Source organism: Neophocaena asiaeorientalis, unplaced genomic scaffold (assembly GCF_003031525.2).
Source record: "Neophocaena asiaeorientalis asiaeorientalis breed wild unplaced genomic scaffold, Neophocaena_asiaeorientalis_V1.1 scaffold517, whole genome shotgun sequence".
Lineage (NCBI taxonomy): Eukaryota > Metazoa > Chordata > Mammalia > Artiodactyla > Phocoenidae > Neophocaena > Neophocaena asiaeorientalis.
Window position 1 is genome coordinate 2,931,605 of NW_020172724.1, and position 19,156 is coordinate 2,950,760.

Genomic DNA, 19,156 nt, shown 5'->3' on the forward strand with positions numbered 1-19,156 from the left:
CCCTTTGCACCTGGAGGTCAGCAGGGGCAGTTTCTGAGAAAGGCCACCAGCTGGTTATCTCCTGACTCCCTGTAACCTGACGCCAGGTCTCAGCCCCGCTCAGGGGAGCTGGGCTGAAGCGGCAGGTTGCAGGCGGCTGCCTGCCCCTCTGTTATCTCTCCCAGTGGCTAGTAGCATCGCTGCTTTCAAGGTTCTTCTCACGTAAAAACTAGCAAAGCTTCCTAGGATTCTTGCATTTGGAACCAGATTTTGCATTCACCTTTCGGGTTTAAATTCTTTGGGTACATTTCCACACCTGTTTCCCTCATGTCCTTTCAAAATGACAGGACCTCAGGGAGCATTTATTTTTATCCTATCATCTCACAGATGTGCTTATTATCTGGCCACCACGGTTGGGTTCTCAATACATACCATAACTGATTTCAAACATGTGAAATTGAATGGCTGAGAATGTAGTCAACCTTGTTTCTGTGTGCACTTGATAAAGAAAGTATTCTGCTGTAGTGTGGAGTGTTCTATAGACGTCAGTTAGGTTAAGTTGGTCAATATGTTATTTAGACCCCTACACCCTAACTGATTTTTTTCCCTATAAATTACCTTATCGTATAAATTACCAGGAGAGTTTTTGTTGTCACAAACAGCTTTATTGAGATATAATTCATATACCATACAAGTCACCCAATTAAGTGTACACAAGTCACCCATTTAATGTGTACAACTAAATGGTTTTTAATATATTCACAGAGATGTGCAGCCATCACCACAGACAATTTTGGAATATTTACATCACCTCAAGAAAACCCATACACCTTAACTAGTACCTGCCAGACCCCTTTCTCCCTGCTCCAGCCCTTAGCAACCACTAATCTACTTTTTTTTTTTTTTTTTTCTGCACTGGGTCTTCATTGCTTCGAGTGGGCTTTCTCTAGTTGCGTCAAGCGAGGGCTAACTCTTTGTTGCGATGCGCAAGCTTCTCATTATGGTGGCTTCTCTTGTTGTGGAGCACGGGCTGTAGGCGTGCGGGCTTCAGTAGTTGTGGCACGCGGGCTTCAGTAGCTGTGGCACGCAGGCTTAGTTGCTCTGTGGCATATGGGATCTTCCTGGACCAGGGATCGAACCCATGTCCCCTGCATTGGCAGATGGATTCTTAACCACTGTGCCACCAGGGAAGTCCACTGCTAATCTACTTTATGTCTCTATGGATTTCCCTATTCTGGACTTTCATATGAGTGGAATAATAAAGTATTGGACTTTTGTGACTGGCTTCTTATACTTAGCATAATGTTTTCAAGGCCCATCCACAATGTAGCATGTATCAGTATCATTCTTTTTTTATGGCCAAATAATATTCCATTATATGGATGTACCACATTTTGTTTGTCCATTTATCTCTTAATGGACATTTGGGTTGTTTTCACTTTTGGCTATTATGAATAATGCTTCTATAAACATTCACATACAAGTTTTTGTGTGGATGTATGTTTTCATTTCTATTGGGTGTGTACCTATGAGTGGAATTGCTGGATCATTTGATAACTTTATGTTTAATAACTTGAAGAATTGGCAGATTGTTTTCCAAAGAAGTCGCACCATTTTACCTTCCCACCAGCAGCGTATGAGAGGTCCAATTTCTCCACATTCTCACCAGTACTTGTTATTATCTATGTTTTTGGTTAAATCCATCCTGGGAGATGTGAAATGTCATTGTGGTTTTGATTTGCATTTCGCTGATGAGTAAAGATTTTGAGCATCTTTTCTTGTGCTTGTTGGACATCTATATATCTTCTTTGGAGAAATGTATATTTAGATCCTTTGCCCATTTTTAGACTGAGTTGTCTTTTTATTATTGAGCTGTAAGAATTTTTATACACTCCAGGCACAAGTTCCTTATCAGATATATGATCTGTAAATATTTACTCCCACTCTTTGGATTGCCCTTTTACTTTCTTGATGGCATCCTTTGAAACACAAAAGTTTTAATTTCAAATTTTGATGAAGTCCAAATTGTATTGATATATATTTTCTTTGTTGTTTGTGCTTTTGGTATCATATCTTAGAAACCATTGTCTAATTTAAGGTCATGAAGATTTATACCTATATCTATATTTTCAAATTTATTAACACAGAATAGCACATGATATTCTCTTTTAATCATTTCTTGTTTTACATTGTCTTCTTATTCCTAATGCCATATATATTATATATACTGTATACACATTCCATATATATAAAAAAAAATATATATGGCATATATATGACATACAACATATATATATATATATGTTTTAACTTAATTTAAGCATGCTAGGTGGTTTCCTACTTTATTACATTTTTCAAAGAAAAAATGTTATGTTGTATTTATAATGTATATGCTTTGCATTCACTAATATTAGTTTTTTTCATTAATTATTTTCTCCTGCTTTTATTTTAGTGTTCTTTTTTATGTCTTAGATTGAGAACTTAGTTTATTCATGTTACATCTTTTTTTTAAATTTTTATTTCATATTTTTAAAAATATTTATTTATTTATTTATTTATTTTATTTGGCTGTGCCGGTTCTTAGTCGCAGCATGCATGCAGGATCTAGTTCCCTGACCAGGGGTCAAAGCCTGAGCCCCCTGCATTAGGAGTGCGGAGTCTTAACCACTGAACTACCAGGGAAGTCCCACATCTTTTTTTTAAATAAAGCTTATAAAATTTCTCATTATAAAATATTTAAACATATAGGAAAATGGAAAATAATATAATAAGTACTTATGGACCCATAATGTCTTTATTAAGTGTTAACTTAGTGCCTTCTTTGTTTCTATTTAAGTACGTCATATACAGTTGAGACCCACTTTAATGCCTTTCTAAAATTTCACTCCCCATCTCCTTCCCCATATGCAAGCCTATTATAAATTCAACATGTATCATCCTTATGTCTTTTCCATACTTTAATATATATTTTGTAAGCAATATGTTGCTTAATCATTATATGAATGACATTATACTGTATGCAATCTGAAGTTAACTTAATTTATTGGTTCTGCATTTTTTAAGGAGATATGTTTGTGTTGTTCAAACCTATTTACTTTTCTTGCTATAGAGTACTGCATTATAAGAACATACTATAATTTATTTATCTGTTTTCCTTGATTAGTCATTTATGTTGTTCCTGATTTTTAATATTTTGGACAATGTTTCCATGAACCTTCTTGTTCAGGTTTCTCTGGGCACGTGTGTACTTGGAAGTGCTATTCCTTGGTCATAATGAGTAGCATGTTCAACTTTACTAAATATTTGCCAAATATCTTCAAAGTGGTTGTATCAGTGCCTTCAGCCATCAACAATTTATAAGAATTATCATTGCTCTATATCCTTTTCAACAATCAGAATTTGTCATCACACTTTTTTATTCTTTCCAGTCTTGTAGGAGTGAAATGACTGTATTTTTTCATCATAATACACTCACAGTAAAATTAATGGTGGTTTCACTCCTTGATGAAACAGTAAATCTTATTCATTTTATTATATGACAAAATGGAAGGATGCATAAAGCATTTCTGAAGTATGATGGGTGTCTTGAGGAAAGGCACTGTGTGATTTTTTGAGTTATATGCTGAACTAGCCTCTTTACTCATAGAATACCATTTTTACTTGAAAGAAGACTGACAAACTATGTCTTTTTTCAGACTTGGGTATTTGCAGATGAATAAAGTGAATCTGTCACTTCAAGGAAAACAATGGATAAAATTTATTCCAGTCATAAAATTCCAGGTTTCAAGCAAAAATTAGAATTTTTGGAAAACTTGTATCAGCTACAATGAACTTATTAGATTCCCAATACGTAAAGGCTTTTCTCTGAGGTTCATAGTAATATTAACAAACAATTTTATGATATTATAAAATAAAATACGTATTTTATTTTATAATATCATAAATTTGGAAGATCTGCTTGATTCAGTGAACCAATATTTTCCAAGGACCAATGAGGAATGTTGCAAAATCACACATGAGTAAAAGATCCATTCAAAGTGCAAAATAAACCAATGGGTTTTATTTATTTATTTATTTTGTGGCACGTGGGCCTCTCACTGTTGTGGCCTCTCTCGTTGCGGGGCACAGGCTCCAGACGCGCAGGCTCAGCGACCATGGCTCACGGGCCTAGCCGCTCTGCGGCATGTGGGATCTTCCCGGACCGGGGCACGAACCTGTGTCCCCTGCATCGGCAGGCGGACTCTCAAACACTGCGCCACCAGGGAAGCCCCTGGGTTTTAATTTTATTTTGCTTAAAAATCTTTAAACTTTTTATTTTGAAGTAACTTTTTTTTTAGGCTACGCCCTGTGGCATGTGAGATCTTAGTTCCTCGACCAGGGTTTGAACCCACGTCTCCTTCAGTGGAAGTACGGAGTCGTAACCATTGGACCGCCAGGGAAGTCCCAAGTTGCTATTATTTTAAGTAAATATATATTAAAAATTTTCTCAGTTTTAATTTTGAATATGGTAAATATTGATAGATATAACCCACGTAAACAAAAATTCTTTGAGATACTCAATATTTTTAAAGAATATGAAGGGGTCTTGAGAGCAAATTATTTGATAACAAATGCTTTAAAGGATACACTGTATGCGATGAGTTAGCTTTTCTACAATGCATCTAGACTAGTACTATCTATATTCCATTCTTGGGAGAACTGAGGGAAAAAAATGACCATTCAAATTATGTTTTATAGGGCTTATTTCTCTCACAGGACCCTAGTAGAGAAAGATTGTTCTAGACATTAATAAGTTAATACATGTAAAATATGTTGAACCATGATTAGCAGATAAGCCTTCTGTAGATGTTAGCTGTTACTATTGCTTTTATTAATTGGTGCAATCGTTTGACAGTTATGTGTATTCAAGTATCTTCTCTTAGTTGGTGACTTGATTTTTAATTGTCTTTATGGCATTTTTTGTGTGTAGAAATGTTAAGCTTTAATCTGTATTCAAATATATCAACATTGTCTCTCATAGTTTATTTTTTTATGTCTCATAGAAGAAATTCTTCCCTTCCCAAAGTAATAATGATATGCATTTATATTTTCCTCTAAGAGTTTCCAAGCATCCAAATGTTCCTTTTCACAGACTCATAAAACCACCTTTGTCAAGGTCCATGTTGTTGAATCCAATGGTCAATTCTCAAGTCTTCATCCCAATGACCCATCAGTAGCCTTTGACACAGTTGACCTCCCTTTAATTCCTGAAATTCTTTCTCCACTTGGCTTCTGGGATACTGCTGTCTTTTGGTTGTTCTCCTGCCTCGCAGGCTTCTTTGTCCTCATCTCCTTGGGGGTCCTCCTCCTATCTAGGTGTTGGAGTGTGCTGGGCTTCAGTCCTTTGACCTCTCCTGTTGTCTGTCTACACTCACTCTCTACCTGCTCTCGTCCAGTTTTGTGGCTTTAAATATCTATACACTGATGCCTTCAAAAAATTATATTTTAGTTCCAGCCTCTCCTCTGAACTCTGTTTTATTCAACTGCCTATTGGATGTCTAATAGATGTCTCAAACTTAATTTAGCCCAAACAGAAATGTTGATTTATCCAAGCAGTTTCTTTCATGTTACTCTTTTCAGTAATATGACCATCCATTCCATTGCTTAAGCTGAAAAGTTAGAGTTTTCTTGCTCTTTTTCTTTCACAACTCATATCCAAAATTTAAGCAAATATTGCTTTTTCCTTCAGAATATATCCTAAATCTTAACCACTTTATACCTCCTCCTCCAGGACCATCTTAGTCCAAGAAATGATTGTCTGTCCCCTGGACTATTACAAATGCCCACTGGCCTACAGATTTTCTTGTCCCCTGTTTCCCACACTGAATGAATGAAAGCTGCTGCTTCTCCAACTGCATTTCCAGTTTCCCTTCTTGCTCCCTCTGCTGCAGCCACAGTGGTCTCCTTGCTGTTTCATGAACTTGCCAAGCACATTACCAGCATCTGACCTCAATCCTACTCAGCTCCCAGTCTCACCTGGAGAACTTTGATTCCCCTCTACCCTGTAGGAGTCTCATTCCTGGTGACCACTATTTGCTTCAGGACCCACATGGGAGCATCCACCCTGCTCACTGTTTCACACTTCTGTTTGGAATAGAGTCAACAAAGCCATCTATATTGTGTTTGGAGAAGAGAATTTTATCTTCATGGGGACATCAAAAAGAAAAGCCTTTAAGCTTATAATTTTTCTTTTGAGCCTACTGTTATCTGTGCCCATGTTTTTTTGCTACAATTTTCCCCCTAGATAATGTATAATTTTAGTTTTGATTTCCCCTAAGAAAGATATTTTCTTTTTTTCTGTTTTGTTTTTTTTTTTACATCTTTATTGGAGTATAATTGCTTTACAATGGTGTGTTAGTTTCTGCTTTATAACACAGTGAATCAGTTATACATATACATATGTTCCCATATCTCTTCCCTCTTACGTCTCCCTCCCTCCCACCCTCCCTATCCAAGGGGCATGGAGGGCGGGGCAAGCCTGCGGCGGCAGAGGCCGGCGTGACGTCGCACCAGCCTGAGGCGCGCCGTGCGTTCTCCCGTTCTCCCAAGTTGGCCCTGGATTCCGGGACCCTGGCAGTGGCGGCCTGCACAGGCTCCCCAGAAGAGGGGTGTGGATAGTGACCTGTGCTCACACACAGGCTTCTTGGTGGCAGCAGCAGCAGCCTTAGCGTCTCATGCCCGTCTCTGGGGTCCGCGCTTTTAGCCGCATCTCGCGCCCGTCTCTGGAGCTCCGTTAAGCAGCAATATTAATCCCCTCTCCTCGCGCACCAGGAAACAAAGAGGGAACAAAAAGTCTCTTGCCTCTTCGGCAGGTCCAGACTTTTCCCTGGACTCCCTCCTGGCTAGCCGTGGTGCACTAACCCCCTGCAGGCTGTGTTCACGCCGCCAACCCCAGTCCTCTCCCGGAGCTCCGAACGAAGCCCAAGCCTCAACTCCCAGCCCCTCCCACCCCGGCAGGTGAGCAGACAAGCCTCTCGGGCTGGTGAGTGCCGGTAGGCCCTGATCCTCTGTGCGGGAATCTCTCCGCTTTGCCCTCCGCACCCCTGTTGCTGTGCTCTCTTCCGCGGCCCCGAAGCTCCCCCGCTCCGCCACCCGCTGTCTCCGCCCGCGAAGGGGCTTCCTAGTGTGTGGGAACCTTTCCTCCTTCACAGCTCCCTCCCGCTGGTGCAGGACCCGTCCCTATCCTTTTGTCTCTGTTTATTCTCTTTTCTTTTGCCCTACCCAGGTACGTGGGGGGTTTCTTGCCTTTGGGGAGGTCTGAGGTCTTCTGCCAGCGTTCAGTAGGTGTTCTGTAGGAGTTGTTCCACGTGTAGATGTATTTCTGGTGTATCTGTGGGGAGGAAGGTGATCTCCGCGTCTTACTCTTCCGCCATCTTCCCAGAAGCCCTCTAGGAGATATTTTCTTGATGGCTATTTTACTCCATTGATTTATAAGTTTTGTATTATTATTTGAGGTTGCGGTCTATAAAATTTTCTCATAATTGCAAGATCAGAAGAAGAAAAGTATATTGTCAGTGTTTAAGGAGTAAAGTTCTGTAGTTCTTAAGTAAAATTTGTTGACTATATTATTCAAATCCTCTATATTATTAATTTTAGAAATCTATTTGGTCTACCAGCCTCGTAAATAAATATAGCGAAACTCTCCACCATGAGTATATATGCATTTTGAAATTCTCATTGTGTTGTTAGGAGTTTTTGTTTTATGCAGTTGTCAGCTATGTTGTTTGTTGTATAAAGTTTTATGACTGTTATGTCTTCTTTGTGGGTTTTATCTTTTATAATTACGTAATATTCTTTTTTGTCTTGTCTAACACACTTGTCCTTGAATTTACTTTGTCTGACATTGCCACTTCTGCTTTCTTTTTGCTTGCCTTTGTATGGTCTATTGTTAACTAGCTCTTTATTTTTAAACTTCTTCTTTTTTACATGTGTGTTTTATTTAAATAGTACAGAATTGGATTTTACTTTTTTTTCTCCATCAGGAGAAGGAAGGATTTATTATTATTATTATTGTTTTTCCATGATGGGGAAAACTTGGGAATACTTATCTAACCTAAATTCAAAAATATAACTGGCGGGGCTTCCCTGGTGGCGCAGTGGTTGAGAGTCTGCGTGCCGATGAAGGGGACACGGGTTCGTGCCCCGGTCTGGGGTTCGTGCCCCGGTCTGGGAAGATCAGAACAGCGAGGCCTGTGAGCCATGGTCACTGAGCCTGCGGGTCCAGAGCCTGTGCTCCGCAACGGGAGAGGCCACAACAGTGAGAGGCCCGCGTAAGGCAAAAAAAAAAAAAAAAATATATATATATAACTGGTAGCATTTTCTAAGGACAGCTCTCATGTGAAACACCCTTATGCCCAGAATTACAGGGTTAGAATGTTCACCAGTAGAGATTTAATTTAGTGACCATTCTAGTGGAATTTTAATTTAGTAAAAGAAGAGAAAATTGACACTGAAACTATAATGAAATATGCCTTGTTAGAAGTAGGGTCAAAAAGTGATGACTTAATTAATGACATTAAATAGTGGGGTTTTACTTTTTTCCTTTCTTTTTTTTTTTGAATTTTATTTTTTTTTTATACAGCAGGTTCTTATCAGTTATTTATTTTATACTTATTAGTGTATATATGTCAATCCCAATCTCCCAATTCATCCCACCACCGCCAAGGAAGGATTTATTATTATTTGCAGCCAGTAAGGAGAACATCTAGGGTCTTTCCTAAAGCAGTGTTTGTCTTTTACTTTTTATTTACATCTGACAGTCTCAGGTCTTTAATAGGGAAATTAATTCTGTTCCCGTTTTTGTGTTAATGAATATACTTAGGATTTAGGGATTCTGTGCTATTTTTCATTTGTTATCTGTATCATTTAGGGATGTGCTTGGCTGTAAGTAACAGAATGCACGATTAATAGTTGCCTAATTAAATAAATCTCTCATATTTATTTATATTACCACATTCCATTTAATAATTACAGAACTTTATTCCTTGGAGTTCCTTATTTTTCTCAAATGATAAGAATTCCAGAGGCATACTGCAATGGATAGATTAGTTTAGCTGGTCAGCAAGATCATCGAGGCCCCATCTCCTTCAGTCCTTCCGCTTACTCATCCTTAGTATGTGGCTTTCTTCCTTATGGCTGCAAAAGTCCTCCAGCAGCTCCTGGCATCACTTCTTCCTTCCAGGCAGGAAGAAGGAGGTGAGGTAAACGAGTAAAGAGTGAAGGGGCTTCTCCTAAGAAGTGTTCACCTTTTTTTTTTTTTTAATGTTTCTTTTATTGTGGTAAAAGTCACATAATATAAAACATACTATTTTAACCATATTTGACTGTACAGTTCGGTGGCACTAAGTACATTCACATTGTTATGCAACTCTCACCATCATCCATCTCCTGAACTTTTCACCTTCCTAAACTGAAACTCTGTCCCCTTTAAACACTAACTCCCCACTCCTCCTACCTCCCCTCCCCCGGTCCCTGGCATCTACCAATGTACTTTCTGACTCTACGAATTTGACTATTCTAGGTACCTTGTATGAGTGGAATCAAACAGTATTTGTCTGCAACCTTAAGAAGTCTTCACCTTTTGTTTCGAGAATGAGTCCCTGTCATTGGGACTTCTGCCTGCATCTCCTTTGTCAAGAACGGGGATGTCTGGTCACTCCTAGATCGATTACTTGCCAAGGAGAATAAATTTACATGATGGGTTTAGACTAATTTTATTTGTCCTTTGAGGCTGGGGTAGAAACCTGCCTCTCCTGAAACCAAGGGATCTCTGTTACTCCCCAAAACAAACTGGGGTTTTTAGTAAGGCAGGAAGGTGGCTGGAGTGGGTGATGAGGAAGTAACTGACGGTGCCTGCTATAATAACTACACATTTTCTGTTGTTTTCTCTTTTTCCTTTAAGTATTTTTGCAGGATTGGTAAGCCCCTTATTTACTTTTGCCCACTATTAATTTGGAAGTTCTACAATTCTAGTAGTGGTTGCTTCCCTGGTTCTGTCAGTCATAATTAAACTTATATTCCTCTATTACTATATTGCTTTAACATACTAAAAATATACCAATGCCGGGGGAATTAATGCTGCCTTCTGCAATAGGTAAACGCTGGAATTCCAGTGGGTTAACATAATGAAGGTTTATTTCTGATTAGGTCACAGTTTGATGTGGATTAGGTAGCTGTCTGCCTGGCTTGCTTTCGAACACTGACTCATGGATCAGGCTGCTTTTTGCTCCCCCGTCTTGGAGTCGTTTATTTCCCACTGAAGGGATGGGAGAGAGAATGTGGAAAAGGCACTCAGATTGCAACCAGCCTCAGCCTGAAAGTGGCACAAATCACTTCCCCTGACGCTCCACAGACTAGAATTCAGTCACATGGCCCCATGGAATTGAAGGGAACCTGAGAAAAGTGGTCATCCGGTGGGCTCAGGGAGTGGAGCTGGGGTGCTGGACATAGCGTGGTCACTGTCACAAGCTGTCGTTCTTGTTACTCACTTGTTTTGTTCTTCTCTGCATAAATACACTCACCACCTCCTTAAGGGGATGCCCGCAAGTCTCACCCGGTCACTGCATCAACCCGAAGTTCACAGTCTACACGTGTTCTGCGTTAGGCACTCTAAGGTCCTGATGTGGCTAAAAAGACATGTCATCCTAACACAGCCCACCTTTAAGACATGATGTACAGTGGGGGAGCAGGGTCAGAATATCCACTATGGAAAAGGGGGGAGTGTGAGCCCCACTCAATCACTAGTCTATAACATCCTGAAATCCTCCAGGTCAGGCTCTGCGAGGTCCCCCTGCCCTGGCAGTGAAGGGATGGCCTTGAATGGATGCTGTCTGTGCCCTGGAGGCTCCTCTTGTTCATTATTCCCCTTGGCCACATCCAGAGTGAGCGTTGAGGGCCGCATCCTCCTTGGACCAGTATAGCCTCTGAAACCTGCCCCCTGGTCATCGAGGCTGGGTGCCCAATGGTTGTTTAAGTCTTGAACAATCAGAGGCTTTTTTAGTCCAGACTCAGAGACTTGGGAGGCTTCTGATCTGTTTGCTTCCATGTGCCGGGAGCAACATCGAAGATTCTTCTCTGGACGTATTCCGCAAATTGCCTGTTTCTCTTTGCCTCTTCGCCCTGATGCCTCTACCTTTCGACTGAAGGTCATCTACGTTAGGCTCTTTGAAAAATAAGTGTGAGACATTGCAGTCTGAGTGTGCTTGTGAGGGGCAGAGACAGGGTTGGGAGAAAATCACACAAGGCTGTTGTTCAGGAAATGCCTGTGAGAGAAAAAGGAGCAGGCTGGGAGAGCCGTGGCACGGCAGTGCAGGCGTGACCTTGAGTGAAGGAGAGGGGGATGGCAGGTTGGCTGGAGGTGTTCCAGGCAGCCACGCAGTCCAGGGAAGGTTTGTCAAGGCCTCCGGGGAGTTGCCCATCAGTGGAGTCCCATGTCTCCCAGGAACCAGCCTGCCACGCTCAGTCAAAGGCTGGGAGCCTCCTCTGGAAGCATGGCCTTGGGCAAACACAAGGGCATAGGAGCTGGAGTGCACAGTCACTTATGCTGCCTGTTGTGGGATGTCCATGGAGCACATTCTCATGACCATCACAGAGATCTGTGTCCTAGGGCCCTTTATTCACCTTAAAAGTTTTACTGGGCCACTCATGCAAAACCTTTAAAAATCCCATCTCTTGCAGTTTGGGCCCTAGAAAGAGATGGCTTTTCCAAACCTACAAAGTCCCGGATTTCTATATTCTCTTTATTCCCTTTCATTTCTACTTGCAAAGTGCTCAATTCTTCCTTGAACTTAACATCTTGCCAAACACAGCTCCTAGCAACCAACCCACTACCCAAGTTCTATTTTCCGGTATCTTCCCTTAGGGGGGACAGGTTCAGAAGGCAGGAGGGTCTGCCTTTTCAGTGATAGCGTCTGATAAATTTACCAGGTGCTTTGCTCCTGCATCACGTGGATCGCCAGCCATTCAGCCTGCTAAACGTCCCTGGTAGGGCAGTGACACTTAGTTGACATTCCTGTTTCAGCCAGTACCCCACTTTAGATTTCCATTTTAGTCATGGTTATCAATGGAATCTGTTAGAACAGGCAAACTGAAAATCTCAGTGACTTAATCCAACACAGGTTTATTTCTTGCTCAGGTTACAGGCTGATGTGGGTCAGGGAGACTCAGGGGCCAGCTGCTTCATCTTGCAATGACACCGTCTCCAATTCCTTATTTCCAGCCAGTGGACAGGAGAGATAGAGATAGAGATAGAGATAGAAACAGAGATAGAGATAGAGATAGATCGATAGAGAGATAGAGGAAGGGAGGGAGGGGGAGAGAGAGAGAGAGAGAGAGAGAGAGAGAGAGAGAGAGAGAGAGAGAAAAGACTCCCGGGCTCCTAACTGCCTTGGCTTGGGAGTGACACAAGTCTTCCTTCAGTGAGTGCTATCACCTGATGTCTTCTGTGCTGAAGATTTCAGGGTCTCTGGGCTTCGGACCCCAGTTCCAGCTTTGAACACCTGCTCCAGCAGACTGACTTGGCTGACATATTGCTCCCTAGAGGGAGTGGGAGAGGGAGATGGCCATGGACCTGCACTCAGGTCAATGTCTCTCTGGCATCCTCTTTGCAGATGACCACGTTTTGTAGGGTGGCGTGGTGGTTGTGCAACCCTGGCCAGCCCAGGTCATTCCGGACTCAGTACAACTCAGACCTGTTTCTCCTTCCTTCCTTGTTCTTCCTGTGTTGTGAGGCAGCGAGTGACAAGCACATCCAGTGGCTCCTGGGGGCAGATGGTGAAGTCTGGGTCTGGGTCATGGGAGAAGGCCCTGGAGACAAGCCCTATGAAGAGATCTCTGAGGAGCTGATTGCAGAGAGGGCGCGGCTGCAGGCACAGAGGGAGGCGGAGGAGCTCTGGTGAGAGGTGCCAGGTGGTACTGGGGCGGGTCCTGAACACGGAGGCTTGGGGTGGGTTCACATTAAGGACAATAGGTTAGGGTGGGAGGGAGGGGGCTCCAGGCAGCTGGCTGGCTGTTTGGAGCTCTGCTAAGATTAGGGGACCAAAGCACTAGTCTTACATCAGGTAGACCTTGTGGGTTCAAATCCTGGCTCCACTAATTCGTGGTGAGCTGATCCAGGGCCTCAGTTTTCACATCTGTGGTTTGGGCATCACAACACCTTTTCTATATGGATGTAGTTGGATTTACTGAGATAATGCGTATGATATCCTTTTGCCTCTTTCCTCACTGAGTTGTCCCAAGGACAGCAGAGCAATTTGAATTCACTTTTAAAATCTGCTTGTTCCTCGTCATGTTACCTCCATTTCTCACACAAGATGGACAGTTGAGCCCCTACTGATACTGGGGGGTCAGACTTCTTTCATAAACCACATTTGACATATTTTTTGCCAGACTTGGAAATTTGTATGAAGTCGACTCTAACATTTTTCCCCCAGTTTTTAATGACAGTGTTTTAATCATAAAATTGTAACGTGTAACCAACATTGAAAACTGTAAAGAATCAATTAAATAACAACTCAATACCCACCACTTAAGATAACCATGGTGAGCATTTGGGCAATACATGCTTTGTAAGCTGCTTTATTCACACCTTCATAAATTGATTAATATAGATCCACAGTGTTATTTAAGATTACTGTATAGTATCCTATTACATGAGAAACCCAATTTATTGGTCTTGTTGAGGGACATTTGGGTTGTTTGCCACTTTTTATGTTATAAAAACCCTCTGATGAGCTTTTCCCTACACCTTTGTAAACTTGAGTGAGAAATGGGGTTTCTGAGGTTTTATCTTCTGGCTTCCAGAGCAATTCTGGTGATTTATACTCCCCACCTTTGCTAACACTGAGTTTTGTGAACCTCAGATATTTGCCGTTCTGATAGACCAAGAATGATTGCGCATGGTTTTTATTTGAAGCTCTGTTGGCATGTGGTCCTTCAGTTTCCCATACCTCCTGATACCTGCTGGTGTTCTCTTGGAAGGAGACAGAAGGAGGCAGAGATCACCAAGAAGTTCCGGGATGCTCTGGCCAATGAGAAAGCCCGGATCCTGGTGGAGAAGTGGAAAGTGGAGACGGAGGACCGCAAGGCTGCCAAAACCCTGGAGGAGCGCATCCATGAGGAATTCAAGGTGGGCCGGTGCCTGGGCATCTGTGTGAGGCCAGCTGTTCTAGCCCCCAGGCCCCTGGGGTTGATCTCTGGTTTGGACCGGTCCTTGGCTAATGAGTGCTTTATGAGAACAAAAATCTGGCATGTCTGAGCAGCAAGGAACTTGACACACCATTTGGGCCAATCCACTTCCCCTTGAACAGATCAGGAAATCAGGGTCAGACAGGGGAAGAGACTTGCCAAGGCTGTGTGTACTGGTGGTTGGGGACACAGCCAGGATCGGAACTTATCCCTCTGCATCCCAACCCGAGGGTCCTAAAACAAGGCCTGAAAAGAGCTGAGTTTGTGGTCAGACCAGCCTGGGATCCAGTTCCAACTCTATTGCTTACTGCTGTGTGACCTTAGGAAGCTTGCTGAACTTCTCTGAGTCTTCACTTTCTTGTCTGTAATATTAGGGTAGTAACGACACCCTACCTGAGACTTTTGGAGGATTCGAGGAGATGAAAAATGTATATTTTTTGCCCACGATAGGAGGTTGTTTGTAACCTTGCATATCTACTCATTCTGAGAGAGTTTGGAGCTGTTAAAGGAGCTTTACTGTTCTCTGGCAAGAAGCTTAGGTTTCCTGAAAAAGAAAAAATTTTTTCCTGGTTCCTCTTTTGAGATTTTTTTTTTTTTCCTACAGGAATAATACATTTTGGGGGGATAGAAAGCTCAGAAAATACTATAAACAAAAAGAAAAAAATGATAATCATGCTGAATCTCAACAATTGTATTATTTTGTGAATTGTATATTAATGGCATTTGCTCATTTTTGAATTTTTAAAAAACTTTTCCCCCCATAATGATTAGGTAATGGCGACATTGACCCCTTAATATCATTTCTATTGCAAATATTTTTTCTCACTGTTGTTGTTGCTATTTTCTTAATTTTGGTTATAGTGGTTTGGGATGTACAGAGGGTTAAAATTTTTATTAGCCAACTATATCAATCATTTTCTTTATTATTTGTTTTATGCATAGAAAGATCTGTGCCATCACAAGCTTATAAAAATACTAATCTACATTGTTTTATATATCTTTCGTTAGTTCATTTCTTCGCACTTAATTTTTCTTCACTCTGGAGTGTGGTATGATGTATGGCTCTCACTTTATTTTCTTCCAAATGGCTAGCCCGTTATCCTAACATCATTTACTATGTAAACCATCCTTTCTCCTCTCACTGGATTTGCTGCCTCGATTCTTACTTCTTACTTACTTTCGGGTCTTTTCATGGATTTTTCTTCTTTGACTGATTATTCCTGAGCCAGATTTAATTGTTTAATTATATGCAGCTTTAACATAAATTTCACCATCTATTAAAGTCAGAGTCTATCATTACTCTTCATTTCTAAAATATCCTTGGCTAATCTCATCCATTTTTTCCTGTTAGAGATACTTCTGAAATATTTTCTCACTATCCCCCTCCCCCCAACATCAAAAAAGCAACGTGGTGTTTTTTATTGGAATTGCATCAATGCTATTGCTGTATTTATGGAGGATGAACATTTTTATAATATGAACAAGTAAATCTTCTTGTTCAGGAATGTGGTATGTTCTTCCTTTTATTCAAAGCTTCTTTTTTGTCTTTGATATAGGTTTTTTTTAAACACCTGTAAATGCACTGGCCACCCAATCCCAAACATTCTCAATGACATACGTACCTGTGGGCTTCTAATTTTTGGACTTTGGTAAAATTTATTGTTTTATTTAGGTGCCCTACATTTCTTTTCTAATTAAACTTTAGGTTTAATATTTTTTATTGCTATTGTGCTCATTATTTTTAAACTTATTGCAATTGCTATTTATATATTTATATTGTTACTGATCTCCTTAGTTAACTTTCCTATGAGTTGCATTTTTTTCTAGGAGATTCTTTTGAGTGTTTTTTTTTTTGGCTGCACCATACGGCTTGTGGGATTTTAGTTCCCTGACCAGGGATTGAACTCGGGCCCTCAGCAGTGAGAGCACGGAGTCCTAACCACTGGACCATCAGGGAATTCCCATCTTTTGAGTTTTTAAGTGAAGCAATATTTACTCTAAAACACTTTATTTAAAAAAAAAATTCAAACTTGAAGAAAAGTGGAAAGAAAAATAAAATGAATACTCATATTATCCACTTAAATTTACCAATTATTAATATTTTGCCACATTTTCACTCTCTTTCCTTCTCTCTCCATGCACGCAGGCACACACACACACATACAGATACATGTATGCACTTTTTGGTTGCTGTCATTTTGCTGAACAATTTGAGAGAAAGTGGCAGACATAGTAACTCTAACCCAACGGTTAGCAAACTATTTTCTGTAAAGGACCAGATAATCAATATTTTGGGCTTTTTGGGTCTGCCTCTGTCACAACTACTCACCCAGACCATCGCAGCACGAAAGCAGCCACAGACAATATATAAACAAAAGGGTGTGGCTGTGGTCCAGTGAGACTTTTAATAATGCATGTCAGCCAGGTTTGGCCTGGGAGCCTCAGTTTGCTGCCTCCTGATCAAACCCTTCAGCAAGGATCTTCCATGAAAAAGGACATGTCCTGTCATAGCCACAATAATCATTATCACACTGATTGAAATTAACAATATGTTTCCATAATAGTAGCTCAGATCTAATCCACAGTGGAGAGGTATTTAGGTTGTATTGTTGGATTTTGCATATGATTATTTAAATCTGCTGGGGAAGAAAAACAATACTTTTTTTTTTTTTCCGCGGTACACGGGCCTCTCACTGTTGTGGCCTCTCCCGTTGCGGAGCACTGGCTCCAGACGCACAGGCTCAGCGGCCGTGGCTCACGGGCCTAGCCGCTCCGCGGCATGTGGGATCCTCCCGGACCGAGGCGCAAACCCGTGTCCCTTGCATCGGCAGGCGGACTCTCAACCACTGCGCCACCAGGGAAGCCCAAAAACAATACTTTTTATATGTTTCCAACAGTGAAACTCACCTGTTCCAATCTGGGCTCCCTCCTCCCTAGAGGTGAGCTGAGTCCCAGATGCTGGGAGGGTAGCTCAGTGGAGCTGGGGTCTTGGGGCTCAGTTCCCAGCAGAGATTTTCTGGTTGATGTTCTTCTTGAGGACCTCAGTGATCGACAGATATAGATTGTGGGCTGGCTCTGTGTCGGGGTTCATGGAAGGATCATAAAGCTCTGTGGCCAGGCATCAGGTTCACTGAGGGACCCAAATGCAGGCTTTGGTGTTATTTCCAAAGAAGGTTGTTGTTATTATGTGTTTGTTTGGGTTTTAAAAATTAATTTTCTAAGTGTGGATGTGTTTAATATACATAATAACCCTGATGGATATGTCTGCATTTTGAGGAGCCTCAGAAATGCAGGTAGCATCTTTGAGGCCCTGGAGGGGCTCATTAAGGAATATCAGATCAGACTCTGGCATTGGACAGTCCATGTTTATGAGCTGGGATATTTTCTGTCAGAGCTGTCTGTAAATGAACTACCCGTGTATTGTGACGAGCTCTTCATCACAGGAAATGGTTATGTGTAGGCTGAAAGTATCTGAAAAGGTTTCTGTGGTGGATTAAATATGCCTCTCGGTAAGTTTTTGGCCTCACCTCCCTTTGAGAAGTGGGGTCTGCTTCCCATGCTCTGAGTCTCCGCCGGCCTTGTGGTGAGCTTTGGTCTGTAGGATGCAGTGGAAGTGACTCTGTGTAACTTCTGAGGACAGGCTGTAAGAGATTTGTAGCTTCTACCTTTGCCCCTCTGGCAATGCTCACTTTTGGAAGCTGCCTTATGAGAAGCCCTCCTTGCCCTAGACTGCCAAGTTGCAAGGACACCCAGGCTAGAGCCAAACAGAGGCCACGTGGAGGAACACCGAGGCACCAGGCACGTGAGTGAAGCCTTCGTGGTTCTTCCAGTCAATGACCTCAACCAAGTGATTGACCTTGGCTGACACAATGTAGGGCTGAAGGGCCACCCAGACAAGCCCCGCCCGAATTAATAGTCCACAGAATCACAAGCACATATAATGGTTGTGTTTTAAGCCACTAAATTTGCTGATAGCTTGTTGTTACTTAGCAATAGATAACTGCAACAGCTTTGCCAAAGGGATTTATACATCGGGCTAGAAATTGGTTAAGATAATTTTTATGTGTCTTTCAACACCAAGATTCTAACATAATGTGAGTCTTGCATGCAGCAATGCAGCAATAACATTCATCTAATTTAATCCTTTTTTTCCCCCTGAGAACCTAAGTGCAGGTTGTTTGGGGGAAGGTGGTGGTGGTAGTAATAAACTCCCTGCTCTCAAAAAGCTTACAGGGTGCCAGGGGAGAGACAACTCTATGAGCAGCCCTCAGCCCTAACCACGCCCAGGGGACCATAGAGGGCTAAGGTCTCTCCAGGAGTCTTGCACGAGCAAAGACAGGAAATGGAGAGGAGATCTGTGGAACGATGAATGGTCTGCTGGGGGCATAGAAAAAAGCACACAATGGGTGGAGCCAGATGTAAACGTGGAAAGGTAGGCTGTGGAGTCCTTGGATGCTACGCTAAGGAGGTGGACTGTTTTCTGTGGGCAAAGCAGACCTGTGAGGATACAGAAGGCCATGGTTGGATCAAGTTTTATGAGGATAACTGGTGGGGATGGTGTGATTCAAGTGATGAAAGTTTGCAGGGAGAGAGAGGCCAATTAGGAGATCTTTGCAGTGGTCAAAGTGGGAAATAAGGGTCTGGACAGAGTCTGTGACTGTGGAGAGATAGAAGGGGGATGGGCAGAGAGAAACGGTGGTTGTGAAATCAACAAGGCTTGGCATCAATTAGATGTCGGGATGAGGGAAAGCAGAGAGCAAAGTATCTGAGCCCCAGGCTGAGGGATGGGTAGAGGGCACCACCCTCTAACCGTGGGGACCTGGGAAGGAGGTGCAGACTTGGAGGAGAGAGAATGTGCTTGGAATGCCTGTGCTGAGGGGGTTTTTTGTTGTTGTTTGTTTGTTTTATTTTATTTTTTTACCACCCAGAAGGGGGAGAGGGGTGGGGGCTGGGG

At 41.9% G+C, this 19,156-nt stretch overlaps 1 protein-coding gene across 4 annotated transcripts in view; it reads left to right on the forward strand.

Moving 5' to 3' along the window:
- Window positions 1-19,156, forward strand: part of SH2D4B (SH2 domain containing 4B) — an 81,029-nt gene that overhangs the window by 11,725 nt on the left and 50,148 nt on the right. For all 4 annotated transcript variants that reach the window (XR_003002578.1, XR_003002582.1, XR_003002581.1 and 1 more), the window contains exons 2-3: window positions 12,751-12,910; window positions 13,996-14,143. Coding sequence is in view for 1 of the 4 variants with exons in the window: in XM_024740271.1 (XP_024596039.1) it covers window positions 12,751-12,910; window positions 13,996-14,143 (308 nt within the window). In the remaining 3 variants the exon portion in view is untranslated. The remainder of the gene's footprint in view (window positions 1-12,750; window positions 12,911-13,995; window positions 14,144-19,156) is intronic.